General features: G+C 37.4%; 1 protein-coding gene across 4 annotated transcripts; it reads left to right on the forward strand.

The window, feature by feature from the left end:
• Positions 1–652: 652 nt before the first annotated feature.
• On the forward strand, positions 653–16,759 carry LOC121877989 (nudix hydrolase 8-like). 4 transcript variants are annotated; one of them, XM_042383958.1, is made up of 9 exons: positions 655–1,022; positions 3,357–3,406; positions 6,054–6,245; positions 8,220–8,304; positions 9,699–9,790; positions 10,258–10,343; positions 11,595–11,719; positions 13,956–14,158; positions 15,652–16,759. In XM_042383958.1, exons 3-9 carry the CDS (start codon positions 6,222–6,224, stop codon positions 15,892–15,894), a joined length of 858 nt encoding a protein of 285 aa, XP_042239892.1. In that variant the 5' UTR covers positions 655–1,022; positions 3,357–3,406; positions 6,054–6,221; the 3' UTR covers positions 15,895–16,759. The 4 variants fall into 4 exon arrangements, with proteins under 4 accessions (XP_042239885.1, XP_042239892.1, XP_042239905.1 ...); XM_042383971.1 differs by having other exon boundaries at positions 6,152–6,245; XM_042383951.1 differs by lacking the exon at positions 3,357–3,406 and having other exon boundaries at positions 653–1,022; positions 6,152–6,245.
• The last annotated feature ends 244 nt before the right edge of the window (positions 16,760–17,003 follow it).

Genomic DNA, 17,003 nt, shown 5'->3' on the forward strand with positions numbered 1-17,003 from the left:
AGTGATCTGTAATTATAAACATTTTGGACAAATACCTCAAATCAATAGAACATGTAAATGAAGGAGTTAGACAAGTTGTCTTACACAAATAATTACTTAAAATCGAGGAACATCCAAAATATTATGAGATGCCAACAGTGCGTAAGAGACGTGACCGATCGCTCAAGCGGCTAACGAGCCGATCATTTGGTGAAGAGGATAAGGGCCCATCCACTCCAGTTCTCCACATCAATTGACCACCATGCGGACATGCTAGTGGACTACGTATCTACGCCAAGAAGGACGTCTCCTACCAACCTCTCGACGTCCACCTTGAAGCCGGCACTACCGGCTTTGGCCTGGCACTTGACATTATTAGGGACCTGCCACGCTTTGCCATAAACAGATAAATTGTACCGGGAAATTTCCCCCCCCCCCCACACACTCATCATTCTGTCACTTTATGTAACTCGCTGACAAACCCCATGACCCTTCAGGCTTTTACGCCCTTAATGCGTGAGTCATTAAGGCAGCATGAACACCGCACACTTCCCTGATGGGTACAGTAAACGCTTCTGCGCTTCACCTTGCACAGGATGTAAGGGGGTGCCCAATAAACTAGCTCCCTCCGGGGCAATCTAAAAAAATAAAATAAAATAAAAAGAAAAGTAATCAGAGACGTGACCGATCGCCCAAGCAACTAACGAGCCGATCAGTGGTGAAGAGGATAAAAGTAAAGAAGTGAAACTTGACTCAAGCTGGTATACGTGCAAGCCCGTTCATTCACGTTTGATTATATAAATATACGTTATTGTATCCAGGCTGAAGCACCTAATTGATACAATGAGACATTATCTTGAAATCGCCGTTATTCCAGTTATACCTGTATCTGGTCCTTTATTGTGGTTTGCTGATAAATTATTTAAATGTAAATTGCCCTCCGAACCTGAGTGTCAGCTGTGGTGTCATCAGCTGTGTGCTGCTGTGGTGTCATCAGCTGGTCCCGTCGTCTGCATGTTGCTCCCACGCAGCTTGAGGAGACTGTGAGTACCAAACATCAATAACTTTATCCTTATGATTTTTCGGATAATGTAAAGTTGCTCGTCATTGACTATAGACTATATAGATTTATTGGTAAATTTACATTGTCACACCGTTCACTTTTAGCAAGTAAAAAATATATTTTTCTAGTGTATTTGAGTGTGTTTAGACCGAATATGGCCTTCATTTGTGGCGGAAATTAGCCGGTTGTTTTTAGCGATTTTTTTTTCGTTAGACGTTTTCCGAAAAAAGTGGCTAAGCGACTAAAAAATAAAAAAAAAAAACCACTAGAAAAACAAAAACCAAACCTAACTTAACTGACTCTCACCATATGATGGAATCACCTATTTCTTACCTTATTGGCCTGGTTCTTGTTCGTCGCTGCATTCTGGGATTCTTACCCAACGCCACATATGTTGGTCTTTGCAATATTTACATTCAGTCTTGCTCTTAGTACACTTTACTGAGGTTGGAAGAACACCATGCGATCGAAAAAATGCTATAGTTTCTTCGTTTTTTCCAAAAACTTGCAATCAGCTCCATATACTTTAAGTGACATCCATCGCAGACTTCCATGGTCGGAACTGAACTTGAATTTCAAAATATGAGACCCAAAATAAAACTCGATTTTGATTGGGCCAAATATATTCTGAATTAAACCCAAAACCATTTTAATTGGCTCCAAAACCAAAAACGCTTTTGATTGACCGTGTGATGTGTACGGGTACGCATGTGCGTCATGATTTATGAAGGAGACGCGAGAGACACGCAGTGTTGGGTGAGAGGCAGACGATAATGGAGGGAGGTTAATGGAAGAAAATAGAATTTTTTTTGGAAGAGCTATCTCCGTTATTATACATTTCCGCATTAATACCGATTTATTATTTGTAGGTTCAGTAATCGTGTTTTTAAAACTGTGTAACTATTTGGAGTTAAGCTGAAGTTTATAGCGAAGTAACAATTAACAGACCAACTGGATGACGGCTAGTTAGCTGATAAGTGATGAAATGATAAATTAAAACCTAGCCGTGAGTGTTGCTGCTCACGACAGACTTATAATAAAATATTAGTAGCTACGAATTATATCATTGCCTTCTGAATTTTTTTTACCAACCATTATTTTATTCCAAGCTTTAATTTTCATTTAGGAAAATTAATTTAAAAAATGTTGTCACCCTTATCCTCTTCCCACATGGTACATTTTCAGTAAAGATGAAGGAAATGGTTATCACCCAAAGGAACTTTTGGAATTACACCAATATTTTAAGAGATGTTAATTTCATGGGACTAAATAAGAAAACAATATGACAATGCACAGAACCTAACCTAACCTACAATAACCTTACCTAACTTCCTAACCAAACCTACAATAACCTTACCTAACTTCCTAACCAGGAGGGAGGGAAGGGGATCTGCCCCTCGGATCCCCTAACGGCAGAAGGAACTTACATTAATGGTGAGTTCGTGCAGTACACCGAAACAAATAATTTCAGTTAAATGTCACTTCCCTGCTTCATATTGGACACCTGTGGTGTCATGGTCAACAGGGTGAAACTATGGGCAAGTTTCTATACACCATTTACCTCTCTACCCAGCAGTAATTGGGAACCTGGATGTTAATCGATTTGCGGATCGTGTTCTGCGGTAATGGTTAGCCAGTGCAGTTGGCGAGTTGTCCGGTCTTTTCGGACTATTCCTTGACACTGGGTCATGCAGCTCGTTAACTCAGGGTGTGGTTGTTGTGTTGGCGACAGCTTCTACTCCTTAATCATATTCACGTCTAGGTGGCCCTTGGGCTGGCCATCCTCGTTACACAAGGGGCAACCTTATTACTATTATTATTGGACACTTGTACGTCCTTCCAAAAAGTCCATGATCAAATTAAGTCATTAATGCAGTCTTGATCCTCAACAAGCACAGATAGCATGTGATAACTTATGGATTTTTCCAGTTGACGACGCCATAATTGCATACATGAGACAATGGCTCTCCATGTGGAAGAACAATAACAATAGGAACATACATTTGACTTCAAATCCAATGCAACTCCATATTAAAAAGTAAGGTGTCCAACCCTCTATTATGGAATTCAATCTCACCCATATGATATTGATCCTGTATACTGTACATAGAAATTTTGGAACCTATTGCATAGTAAGGACAAAACATAAAGGATTGGTGTAGACATAGACTTGGAAAACAGGAAATTGAATCCTATAAAATAAGAAACAAAGACAACCAATCCATTAATTATGGTATTACAAACCTCCTATGAGATCCTCAGTTGTTTCTTTTACATGTTGACAAGACTGAATTCACTCCTTTATATCTTATAGCGGACCAGCACGACGGTCACCACAGGAGAATCGACTCCGTCATATTCACGGTAAATAACTTATTTCTTTGCCTACAAAACACAGACATTTTATTACTGCCATATGATAATTTTTTTGCAGTAATTTTACCCTGTAATTTCCCCTTCTTTCACACCCTGCCTGCTATACAGTGGGGTATGCTATAATGAACGTAATTGGTTCCAGAACCGCGTTCGTTATAGCATTTGTTCGTTATAGGATTAATCCGTTCCAGGCCCCCAAATACAACCACTTAACACTGAAAAAATTCTGTGGAAAATGTAAAAAATACGGTACTTTATCTTACCTTAGTGTTATTCAGCATGCAGGTACCCCTAAACACTGGCACAGCACTATCACTTCCACTGGGAGTCTTGGCTTTAAGGTCCTCAAACAATTGTTTAGCCTTCTCACAAATTATAGCTTCACTAATGTTACCACCTGCCATTTCTTTCTCCTTTATCCACACTAAGAGTAAATTTTCCATCTCTTCAATCACATTACACCTTGCTTTGCTAAGTCTAAAGATTCCCTTAGCCACTTGCACTGTTTTTAACTCCCCTTTATTCTTCAAAATCGTACATATAGTCGATTTAGCCATCCCATATTCATCACTAAGTTTCGCAATGCTTCTTCCATTCTCACGTTTCTTTATAATTTCTTTCTTAGTTTCAAGGGTTATTAGCTTTCTCACTCGCTTTGGACGATTCATTGTTACAATTGTATACTTGTACAACAAAATAGTTATACAAATAACGCGAATTTCCACATTAAAAGACGAAATTTCAACAATAACACTGGTGCACTGGCTACACAATGAGACAAAGATGGCGCCTGACGCTCTTGTTGTGGGTCGCGGTACAACAATATTCATGCGCCAGGCGAAATAGTCCCGTATTCATCCGCGTTCGTTGTAGGAGTTGCGTTCGTTATAGCATTCTCAATTTTATAGGTAAAATCGTTCGTTATAGGAATATTCGTAGTAGGATCCGTTCGTTATAGCATACCCCACTGTATATGATTTATGATCAAAGGGCGGAGGAAAATGAGAAGAAAAAAAGATTAAAATTAAATTAAAAAGTTATCGTATTGTTTTTATTATTTACTATCATTCAAACACCACCTTTGGAAAAAAATTACACATTCTTTAAACTCCTTCTGGTGATAAACTATTTCTGCCACTATTACTCAGTTTTCTGTTACCTACCAGTATTTAGTCCAAAAAATGGGATAATATTAAAGATCAATTTTGGACATAAACATTTAATGTTCAACTACTAGTTATGTACGGTACTGGTTTGATAACAACTTCTCTCTTATGTTGAAAACCACAAATAAGTTGTAGGAGCGATAAAGATTTGTTTTATGCCCAACTGATAATTATATTTCTAAAATATTTTTTATTATGTTTTTCATTGTAATTTGAACAAATATGACCTTTATTTTGGGGACTACTGCTTATTTATGGAGACATGACACCTTTAAACTCGCAGGGCTCTGAAGAGGAGGAAAAATGTGGGCTTAAAAACATTAAAAAACAACAATAGAACCTTTGAGAACCTAACCTAACCTAAAATATATGATAACCATATTTATCCGATGGACACACATACACTGATTCTATGAACCTGGTTTCGTACACTGTGAATCATGTTTACAGTTAGTGGATGTGATCTGGATACGACTGAGACACAACAACATTGACGGATGTTAAAATCCCTAAACACATTTTCTCAGATTAATATACAGTATTTAAATCTGCTCCTTTACAAGATTTTCACATGATCTGCTTTGACCAATCAGAGTAGTTTAAATCTCTTGGGAAATTTTACACATGCACAAAAATTTCATCTATCAGTTTTTATTTGCATTATGGCTCCCTCCTGACCTAAACACTGAAAACATGCAAGAGGAGAATCTCTTTTTCCTCTGCGGTTGGTTAAATATTTTTTTTTTTTTTACTTTTATTTTTTTAGAATTATGGTTGGACTTTCCTAGGTTAGGAAAGGTTAGGTCTAGTTTTCAATTTATTTAATTTTTTTTTTACCCCACATTTTCCCTCATCTTCAAAGCCCAGCCCATTTTGTTTAAATCATGGTTGTACAGGTATCCCCCTATTTACGATAAGGTTGCGTTCCTGAAAACCCCAATGTAACCAAATTAACATAAATTGGGATCCTTTTAACATGGTTTTCAATGGGCTATGTTCCTGTCCAACACAGACATACAACACATAAAAATGATCCGACACTAATTATATACAGTAAATGCAAAAAATTAGACAACAGTCACCACATTAATAATAACAAGCCTGCCTGCCGCTTAATAATGTGTAGCTTTGTCTCCAGAGATATGGTCTTCCTTAAAGCCTTGACTTTCCCAGAGGTGGGAGAGTCAGCAGCACACTTGCTAACCATTTTTTTCAAAGTTACTGTACACTGATCACTTCACGGTCACCAAAACAGAGCAAAATCTGAATGATAATGATTTACTATCATCAATAATGGCAAATTATCACAGATTCACAGGTTTGGGTTTCCATTTTGTCACAATAAAAACAAGCAAACACATACAGTACTGTACTATAATTGAAAATCTCCCATCAAGTTCATGTCAGGAAAATGAGTCCTTACACTCAACTTTATGAACTAAGGCATCATGTTTTTTTTGCTTTTACAGAGGTACTGTATTAGACATGGAATACCAAGAGTAGGTTAAGGTTGACTTCAAATACAGTGTTTGATTGATTGAGGACCTATTACCATTTCATACCAAAGGCTCAAGCTGACTACCTCCACCAGTCCAGTTATCAGTCGTCATTACAAAAAATCGCCCTTGTTCTGCAACATGGAGGCTCCAGTACAGTTTAAGGTATGGCAGAGTTGAGGCTTTTGTAATCTCTAACAATTTCTGATTTCAATATTTCAGAACTTGGCTTATTTTAAAGACTAAGGTTATCAGACAAATATTTATTATTCTGGAAAAAGCTTGAAATTTCAAGAGATTGGTCTGAAATTTTGGAGGATTATGATGTGGGTTAAGTCTTTGTCTTTGCATTATCTCTGCTTGGCCATATTTTGTACTACAGTACAATACAGTAGTGTATTTACTGTTTATTTTTTGTAGTGGAACACTTTTAAGTTCTCTAGTAATGGCTTGTGGTGGTGGTTCTGTGCATGGTTCGAGCACAGAGCATCTCAGAAAAGCGGAAAAAATTAGATGTGCTGAGAGTGGAATGAGTGCAACTACTTTAACTACAAAATGGACTAGAAAAGCACTTCTTACATCATTATAATGGGTAAAGTAAAGCTGAGGAAATTTAAAGGTCACTGGGGAAGTGAATATTCCTCCTGAAGGAAGCATATGTGATCAAGGAAATATATGCCATTCAGTACTAGAAAGTGTTGGTTTACAGTATTACTTTCCCAGGATGACCAATTAGGTAATTACAGTTAACTCACATAAGCTTGGAAAATGGCTATAAAATAATGATGCTGGAAGTAATTATCTTGTTTTAGATACTGTAGAGAACAGGGGATTGGCTAATTAGTTGTGCTTGGTGTGGGCTGAGATTAGTAAATAACCTTGATTAAGTTTTAGGGGGGAAGTCTTCAAAATTTTGAATACAAGTGGACCAGAACATTTGTTCATTTCACATCTTCAGTTTTGACTATTTAGCATTCACGGTGATCAAAAATTTATGCAGGTCTATTTTAACACAGTTGGGGTTCAGGTGATTCTCTGTCTAGAGTTTAAGCATGGTGAGGCAGACCTATACTAAAGTAGAGGATATAAAGACATAATTATAAGTCCTCTGTTGTATGATGACCATGATCAAAGAAATGAAACGATGTCAATAAATTAAAACAAAACTGCTTTAATGTTTAATCTTTCTTTTAATTTTCCTTGCTATCTTTTGTAACTGTGTGGGAGGCATGATTGGCCTGGGTGGAATTGCATCTTCCACGGTGACAAAGTTAATACTGAAGCTCTGAAGGAACAACCAGTACAGCATATAGGAAGCAGCCATTATCTATTAACATTTCAAATTATGGTGTGAAATATCTGATCTACAATTGTGGCTAGTAGCAGTGCATCAAGACATGGCATGGTAGCGGATAAAGTACAGTATTACCACTGAACAATACCACAATGGGAACTATTAAATTTATTTACAAGACAATTAACCTCTCCATGCTGTGCGGTCTTTCGTAGCCTCTCTCGACAGACTACAGAACAATACTGTACCTATGCATAGCTATTTTTATTTTATATATACAGTACTATCCAGTATCTCTTTTATGTCTTATTTTAGCTTTAATTTGTTCTCTCTTACTTCACCATTGGTGTGATCTCTAACTCCATTTTCCCCATAATGTTTAAGTACATATTAACCTCTGCAGTTATAACATTCACACCAGTTTCATGAATCTTAACTGCTGTTTCATTTTCTATCTGATCATCTCAAATAGTCCAGAATTTCAAGGGGTTTACTGTATTTTAATTTATAAATTTAATATTCAGAAAACAGTACAGTACCACCATTACATTTTTTTATACAGGTAAAAATGTAAATAATGTAGTATAAAAGGGGTCCTGTATTATTTGTATGTACTGTGCTGTGTTGTATAAACTTACTATTACAGTACAGTACAAGACAGTACAGTACTGTATATAAAACATAGATGTAAATTTTTATGATCGCTAAAATATTTTTTCATCTGCAGTAATTTCTTGAGAAATATATAAATTTTTTCTTTACACAAATGTTTATCATATATGAAATTTGTCAAATAAGATTTTAAAAAATTCCACTATTATTAGCAACTGAAACCTTTCCTTCAGGGAGCAAGAGATAGATTCTCAGGTGTTACAATATCATCTGAGGAAGAACCAGCATCTCCACAGGAATTTGAAGCCGTTCTGCAGGGTATGTTTACATCTTAATACTGTACATCCTTAGGTTGTGCCCTGAACTAGGTAGCTCTCATTACTCAAGCTGCTTACAGAGACTGGGATCTACCTACCATACCTCATAATGCAAACCAGGGTAATTTATTAACCCCTTTCGGGTATGTCAGTTTCCCCATCCTACTGATCATGCCAAGAGTGTTCTCTATCTAATGTGTGTAGGTATGGTATTTCTTTTCTTCCTATGTGGCTGAGTTTGTCCTTGATCCATGACCTTGGAGACAATTTCACCTGGCTCATCTCAGTAGGATTATAATGTCTACTGATTCTTTGGATACTGACACCTTCTTTCCCAGAGGGTTCATGATAACACTGCACAACTGTATAGTAATGGAGAGGCTGGGAATCAAAATCTAGACTTAATTGATGACAACAGCACAAGGTCACCTCTCTTAAGAAGAGTTTATGTCTGTCTAATCCCTGGAACTATTGTACCACCTCCTCCAGCTTGTCTAGCTGGCTTTTGCTTAGGAGTGTTACCTGGATAACAGTGCTAGAAATAAAGATTTGATCCTTGATTCGTATTTTGTAGTAGAGCCTTTGGCCAGGCTGTTCACATCCCCTCCCACTGTTTTTGGGTTAGTGGATCAGTTAGCTAGAAATAAATTGTGAGTGATAGACTGGTCTTTGCTTCTAAATATGGTTGATGTAGCTATGGCTTAGAGCATGCTGATGGGAAAAGGTTTGCCTTGCAGGTGAACTTGTAACCTTTATAGAGCAACTGTTGCACATAGTTCCTCTTCATGTCAGGTGGGTGGTGTAATTGGAAGGGAAGGGAGATTGATATACCCATAGGGGTTAATAAATCACCTTGACTTCCATTGAAGGGCGTGGGGGGGAGGGGGGGCAAAAGGCAGATCCTTATTTCCCAGTCAGCTGCATTGTAAGAGTAAGAGCCACCTGGCTACTGGTTCAGTTCAAAAATAAGATTTCAGGTTCAGTCCTTCATCTTAATGGCTTGTTTTCTCTAGGAATTGAGGGGAAGCCACAGACAGTACGGGTGCAATCTTCTGCAAATATTTCAGCCACTGGCTCTGCCAGGATTTATCATATACTATTGAAAGAGTGCCTTCTACAGTACTGAAGTCCTAGCTATTGTTTGCTTTGCACAATGAAATAAAAGTTTACTCATCTATATACTGCATTAAAAAAGAATTCTATTGTACTGTATCAATAAATCATGTGTGACATAAACCTGTACTTCTCTCCCTCACCTTGGGCCTGACTCTTAGACTATGCAGGCATCATAACTTGGTGTCTTCAACTTTTAAGAGGGAGCCTTCTGCTTCACATCTGTTTAAGAAACTTGATTATCTCATATACCAAACCAGTGACTTCCTCCCCCACACACAGCCTCGATGAGCCACTGGATGGAGGAAAACATCCGTGGTGTTTGGTTTAAGGTTGACCTCGAGCATGCAGACTGGGTACCTGTTTTGGTTAAGGTCAGTTTCAATTAACTGTGATTTTGTCAACTATGGAAGAAAATTACAGATGTAAATGTAACAACAGCCTTTTGTTAGGGTGAATGTTTGGTGTATCATAGAGTGTTAAAGATGCTTTTGTTCATATATGACGATGATCATTGTTACTGTTTTGTGCCTATACAGTTCTGTAATGTTTATATTTAGGGATGTAAATGAAGGAAATTATAAACAACATTTATATCTAGTCCAGAAGACTTAAAATTTGTCTTACCTGTACCCTGAAAATGCTTTTACTTAACAAATCTTTCACCATAAGGGGTATTACTGTTGGGCATAACACTGTATAGCATTAAGGTATGTACTGTACCCACCTCTACTGTAAATATTTATGTGATAAGAAAGTGTGAGGCCACTTTACATTTGTTTGATATTGTATTTAATTATTTTTCTAAACATTTTCTTTTTCTCAATGATTGGTATTGCAGCATGGGTTCATATACCACCATGCCCAGCCACAGTTTGTGATGATGGTGAAGTGGTTGTCAGTCAATGAGCCAAATAATATTCCCAGGTGAGGATAATTTTCTTGTTTAATACTGTAGTGTAATATTGTACTGCACATACAGGTACTGTGTATATATATACTTTGGGATCTCCTGCAGGTTCACTCCCTCTCCCCAGCCAGATTATTTTGCCAAATGATTAAACACCCTAACATTGCCTGGGGAGGTTAGATTATGTTAGATTAAATTAGGTTTGGTTAACATTAGGTTAAGGTAAGCTAGGTTAGTGTTAGGGTGGTTAATCTTAAGGTGAAAGAAGCTGGAGAGTGAATCTTCAAATGATCCTATTCTGTACATAGACCGTCACCAAAGAACAAAGTCAAGTTCCCTCGGGTCATTTTCTTTTGTGAGTCCTTATTCTTCTTGTTTTAAAAAATTGGGCTTCCTTTCTTATGTTTAGGATGTCATCAACAAGAAATGGTTTCCTATGGAATTGTTCTCTTAACAAAATAAATTACCTAAAGGTCCAAAGAATTCAATATAAAGTCATCCAAACAGCTTTTAGGCAACTATTCTGTGTACCAGAAAGTTTCAAGAGTTACTAAAACAATAAAACTTAAGACATGAGAACATGCTGAGAGGCATTATCTGTACGAGACACTCCGTTGTGTAGAGATGATGTAAGACCCAAAATGGAATCAACTAAGATAATGGGATAAGAGTTTATAGATGTTAGCCCAAAAGGTTACATGCATAAGTAGTAATCTGCCTTTCTCCTATTTTAGGGTGCACAGTTGCAATAGCACTTGGAGCTCACAGTTGCCACCATCTGTAGCTGGCTTTAGATACCTGAGTCATGTAAGCCAGGCATAAGGCTATAAATGTGGGATTGATTCTGAATTCCCATTTTATAGCCGAGCTCAGATATGGCATCTCATTTTGCTCCCTTGTACAGTATTTATAAGGACTGGAACTGAGGTGGCTGACTTGGAAATGGTACTCTTAGGTGTCTGACTTGGAAATGGTACTCTTAGGTGTCTGACTTGGAAATAGTACTCTTTCGATAAAGAGGGACATAAAACACATTAGTACAAGCTCATTGTTTTTAGACCTTTGTTTACCAATTGTATCCATTAATTTCATTTTAGATATCCAGATATGATGGGAAGCATAAACAATTTTTCAGAAGGAAAGAAATGTAAAAGTTTTGAACTACAAACACAGTGCTGCTAACTGTATATGCCATAGAGACTAATTTACTTAAATAGCACAGCTGCCCTTCAGACAACAGCATTTCACTCATGTTGTATTATTTACAGGTATGCTCATAATGTAGTGGGGGTCGGTGCTTTTGTGGTCAATGATCAGGACGAGTTACTGGTTGTCCGAGAGAGATTCCACACTCGTCCACATTGGAAGCTGCCTGGAGGATATGTTGAGCCAGGTATGGAAGATTAGCAACTGAGGAAATGGGAATGAAATTTAAATTTACCAAATTGTACAGTCACTGACAAAATACGTACTGCTCTTGACATGTCTGGCATCATGTGAGAAAACACAGACAACATAAACATATATAAAGGCCAAAAATCATGCAGATAACTAACACTTTGGTGTGCCTTGCATTATAGACATGGGATAGGAGACTGAAACATTGTGACATGAACTGAATGCCTGAGTACAGTAGTGCTACCAGACGTGTCGAGAGTATTTTGTCAGCGACTTTACATTTAACTTTTTAGATCTTGATGTTATGTTTTTGATATTCCAGCTAATGAAATTGTAGGCCCCACAGTGCCAGCTAAAGGAATCATTTGGTTATTTAATTGTCCTCAGAATTTTACTTTTCTTTGGGAGTGTTGCTTTGCTGAATTACTGTATAGTAGTATTTGATATTTGTACAGGTACAGATAGATTGTGTTTAGAAAGTGCAGTGTAAGTATGGCCACATATTTTATGAAAAGTTCTATTATATCAACTGATACCCCCCTGTATACTGTACTGTACAGTGGTATCTCCCTGAGCCAGAACTCTTCTGGGAATGAGAGATTTCTGGGTATTGAAATGAATTTCTCATACCAGGAAAAAATCTCACATTTTTGGAATTTTTCTGGGTTTTGGGGTAAATTTTCCGAGTCTAAACTGAGCATCCCATACATACAGAAACAGAGCTGTATTTATTTATTTATATCACCACTGTACATGTACAGTACAAATATCCCCCTATTTACAATGGGTTACATCCCTGAAAAATCAATTGCAGGTCGAAATATCGTAAATCAGGATCATTATAACATGGGGTAATGGGATATGTTCCCAGCCAGTCCAACACCCACATGTATCACTGAAAATAAAATTCCTACCCTAATACTGTTCCTACAACACAATTAAACAACACTCACCACATCATTAAAAACAAGCCTGGTCATAATCACATGTCCCCTTTGAGGATAAGGGGACTCTTGAAAGTGGAGTGGAAACGTCACTGACTCCCACACAGCTTCACATTGTTAAGTTTCACCTCCAGAGACACAGTTTTCCCTGGGTGCTTTGGCCTTCCCAGACATTTTCAAAGTTACACTGCTCACTTCACAGTCACAAAAACAGAGTACAGTGTGAATGTTAGCGATGTCCTCTCACTGTAAGGTAGAAAAAGAAAAAAAAAAAGATGATAAGTAACAACACCGATACTGACTGTTTCTGGAAACGCAACCCCCACGTTAAGTGAGAAGGTAGTGTATCCAAATCTGTAGAATATGATTGACAAGTGTAACCAATTTAGACGGATTTATGAAGAAGTGGATGAGAGTCACTATGGTATTTTAGGGGGGAGGAAGGGCACCATTTTACAGTGGGGGAAGTCTAAGTCACATGAAGTAAATAATAGATAACTGACCTCCTCAAGTGTAAAACTGTATCCCCCCCTGCCCGCCCTCTCACAATACAGTGTCACAAATCCATTACAGGGGGTATTTCATTCAATGTGTGTTCAGGAAAAACGGCATTGATGTGACTTCTTGCAGGAATCGGTACTATTACATTCCAATTAAGAATGGAATATGGTTACTAAACAAATACAGGTATCCCATATTTAGTGTTAATTTGGTCTAAGGACAGCTTGACTCACTAGGAAGGGGAAAAAACTTGAAGTTAATCCAATCAAAGTTTTTGTTTGTGGCCAAACCAAGCACTAGGTAAACTCTTGAGCCCAATTGGCGTGGGGACGCTACCCGCGAGCTGTAATGGACTCGACTTCTGGAGACACTACCCATGGAATGTAATGGATTCGACCGCTGGCTCATGCAAAATGTTTTTTACCTGACAGCATTCAGCTGAATTTTCCCATGTTAGCCTGGCTCAACCCATATTCGAGCAAATCTTAGCCCCGTGTTAAGCGATACTGAGTAGTAATAAAAACAGTGTTTGAATGAATTTACATTGAACAAACCCATGTTAAGTGAGGGGGCAGTGTATAGATATAGAGATAGATGTTCCCTGTTGTTTACAAGATACAAGAGTGTGTTGATCTGGTTCTTTGAAGAGACTGTTTCATGCTCAGATTTTTGCTGTCACCCATAAGGTTACAGTGAATAGGTTTGTATTTAATACTGATAGTTTTAGCCACTATAATGGCATAGTATATTTGAAAATTTCTAATATTTTTTCAATCTCTATTCCAGGAGAGGATCTGGGTACAGCAGCCTTACGAGAAGTAAAAGAGGAAACTGGCATTGATGCAGAATTTGTTTCACTGGTGTCATTCCGTCATGTCCACGGTGCAAACTATAATTGCTCAGATATATATTTCATTGTCCATCTGCGTCCCATTACTCAAAGAATTACTATGTGCCAGAGAGAGTTAACAGCCTGTGAGTGGATGAAGGTTAGTTTGACAGCCCAAATTATCTGTTTTTATATTGTAATCTGCTCACATTTTTATGCAAATTGTCGTTTATTCTTAGTAATCAGTAGTCATGTAAAAACATTTTCTTAAACTAAACTCTTGATTTATCCAACTTTTATATCTGCTGGTTCTATGTATCCAGCTTGAGAGTAAGTCAGAGCTGCATGTACTACTGTATTGTGTAGTCTCTTCAAAAATGTTGGTGTTTGTTCCTTTATGATTGTTCTTAGGACATATCAGAATCCTCAAGAAGATATAGCAGCTGGTTAATTTTGTACAGGTAGTTAAATGGGGGCAATTAGGTTGTTTAATTCTGTTCCATCATGAATCTGTAAATTACATTTCCTGTTCTTTGTAATTGCATTCATTACATCATAATAATTTGTTTGTGGCTTTTCTCTTACATCACAACCTGTTCTTTGAATTGAACTTTAATCTGTTATCTTTATGAAGTGCATATTGTATTTTGGATGTGTGTGTGATGTTTGTGGCTTATCTTATCAATCCAGAGTCATTAAGATGACTTAGAGGACCTACAGCTGTGTGCTGGGGCTTCAGACATTTGATAACTACAAATAAGGACCGAGTTACAATGACTTTGTAATTTGGTAAGATGGTTGAACTTGTTTTATGTAGAAAGATTAATTCTGTGGCTGTTGTGATTTTTAGGAAAAGGGGTGACAATCTTTCCTAATGGCTGTAAATGGATATGCACAGGAAAAGATAATGTAAAAAGTTTTATATTTAACAAATAAAGAAAGCAGGGAGAGATCAGACATGTGTCACTGTCAAATTTGTTCACTGATGCATTTCCTTGCCAGAGACTGAAAATATTTTTAGCAGGATGATTTGAACTGACAGAGGTTATATCACACACCATGAAGCTGAGCATTCTACAGAGTGCTTGTTTGGGGTACAAATGAGTTTTGGTAGGCAGAGGTTCTCCAGGGTGGAATTACCACAGAAAAGTTGCATGGTGATGCAGCATGATGGAATGGGTAAGAGACTGTTTACATTAACTCTGGTCCAATAATACTGTATAGGGATTTTATTTTATTTTTCTCATGGGGGAGACCATAATAGTTTAGTAATTTTTTTGTTACCTGGTGTCAATCATATCCTTTGGAAATCTTTTTTTTTTTTTAATTGAGGGGTTCAGATCTGCAATATAGAGATAATCTACTGTTGTCACATATTTTAGCTTCTGTAAACAAACTTGACATGTTGAACCTCATGGACCAGGTTGGTTAACTTAACACAAGGTTATTCACTCGTACCTATCATAAAAATATACTTTAGAAGCAGCCACATTTTTTATCATTCATGTTACCCAAGCACATGCAACACTCCCCTTTCACATTTTTGTGCAGTAAATTAATGCTGGGTGAATGAGGGTATTGCATACCACAGTTTTAATTTTCAATCAAGCAGTGTACAGTATATTAATTTATGTAATATCTCATCCATTTCAGCTTCAAGAATATGTTCAGCATCCCTACGTTCATGAAACAAACAGGTTCTTTGCTGAAAGATTCCTCGAGTGTCGTAGAAATGGAGTTAAGATACAGGCAACCAATATCTTCAGTCCAGCATTTAGAAAAAATCAAGTAATATATAGCATCAACTCCAAGGTTGAAAAAGAGTCCATAAATGAAAAAGCTGAAAACTCATCAATAGACACACAGTCTCTCATGAATGGAGATGCAAAGCTGTAACATACAGTACTGTAATGGGTTGTTATGTCTTGAGCACACTGATTTGTTGTCTTTTTTTTTCGTCTTTGACACCGAGTTAGTCATTACGTGTGAAGAAGATTTTGCACAAAATGTTTTATCTGTTGAGTAAATTACTGTAAGTTTGAGATATGAAGTGAACTGATTTGTGTTCAGTTCTTCAACTAAACAAAACAGGTGACAAATTTCCAATCCTATAATGCCTTTACTTATCTGATGATAAAGGTTAAGTACTAGTACCTGTATGGTTGTGTGTGTGTGCATCTGAGCCATACTGTGTAAATCAGGTATGTGTGTGTATATGAGCCACTATGTAAGTCAAGAACATTTGTGTATCTGAGCCACTGTATGTCAGGCTCGGTCATATGCTCAGGGAATCCAGTTCTTAATTTTTTATGCACTAAACAATGCAAGGTAAGAGAGTAAACTGCAGTAATTGTCTACCTAAGTCAAGATTTTAATTGACTAAACTGTTATATATTTTTAGACCCATTAAAATACATTGGTGTTGAAGATGAATTGTTGTGTTGCTGTAAGTTTCCTGGAGTGGTTCAACTCAGGTTCTGTAAACTTTAGCCAGGTGAGTTTATTAAGATAATTTTAAGGTAAATATGATTTTATCTTTTGGTTTTCTCAGATCAGCTCTTATAATGTACTGTACAGAATAGTCTGCATTTACGCGATCAATTGAACCCGTGGAGGCCCGCGTAAAACGAGAAACGCATAAATGAAATAACAGAACATATGGGATTAATTGAAATAGAGACTGGGCCGACCCCCAAACTCCACTTTTTCCGACACAATACATACATTGTAGTAAAAGTAACATCTTAATTTTATGATGGTATGCACACACAATTAATAATTAAGAGAAATATCAATAATATTAGGTTTTTTAACACTTACGTTAGTAGAAAAGCTGGGTCAGCACACGTGGATGGCGGCTGGTTCCGAGGCAGAGGGCAGATTAGTTGCCCTCCGGAGAATCACTTTCACTACTCGCAGAGGTTTGCAGGGCCTCCCAGATAAACCCCTCAAAGTCCATATCCTCACTGTCACTATCACTGACTTGGGCTGGCTGTGGTTGCGGG

This window comes from Homarus americanus, unplaced genomic scaffold (assembly GCF_018991925.1).
Source record: "Homarus americanus isolate GMGI-L3 unplaced genomic scaffold, GMGI_Hamer_2.0 scaffold33468, whole genome shotgun sequence".
Lineage (NCBI taxonomy): Eukaryota > Metazoa > Arthropoda > Malacostraca > Decapoda > Nephropidae > Homarus > Homarus americanus.

Excerpts from the sequence above, each read along its gene's own strand:
- LOC121877989 (XM_042383951.1), top strand. The coding sequence starts at position 823 with ATGAGACATTATCTTGAAATCGCCGTTATTCCAGTTATACCTGTATCT. Across the intron at positions 1,023-6,151 it reads CCACGCAGCTTGAGGAGACT|GCTCAAGCTGACTACCTCCA; the intron begins GTGAGTACCAAA and ends TTCATACCAAAG. Across the intron at positions 9,791-10,257 it reads GGGTACCTGTTTTGGTTAAG|CATGGGTTCATATACCACCA; the intron begins GTCAGTTTCAAT and ends TTGGTATTGCAG.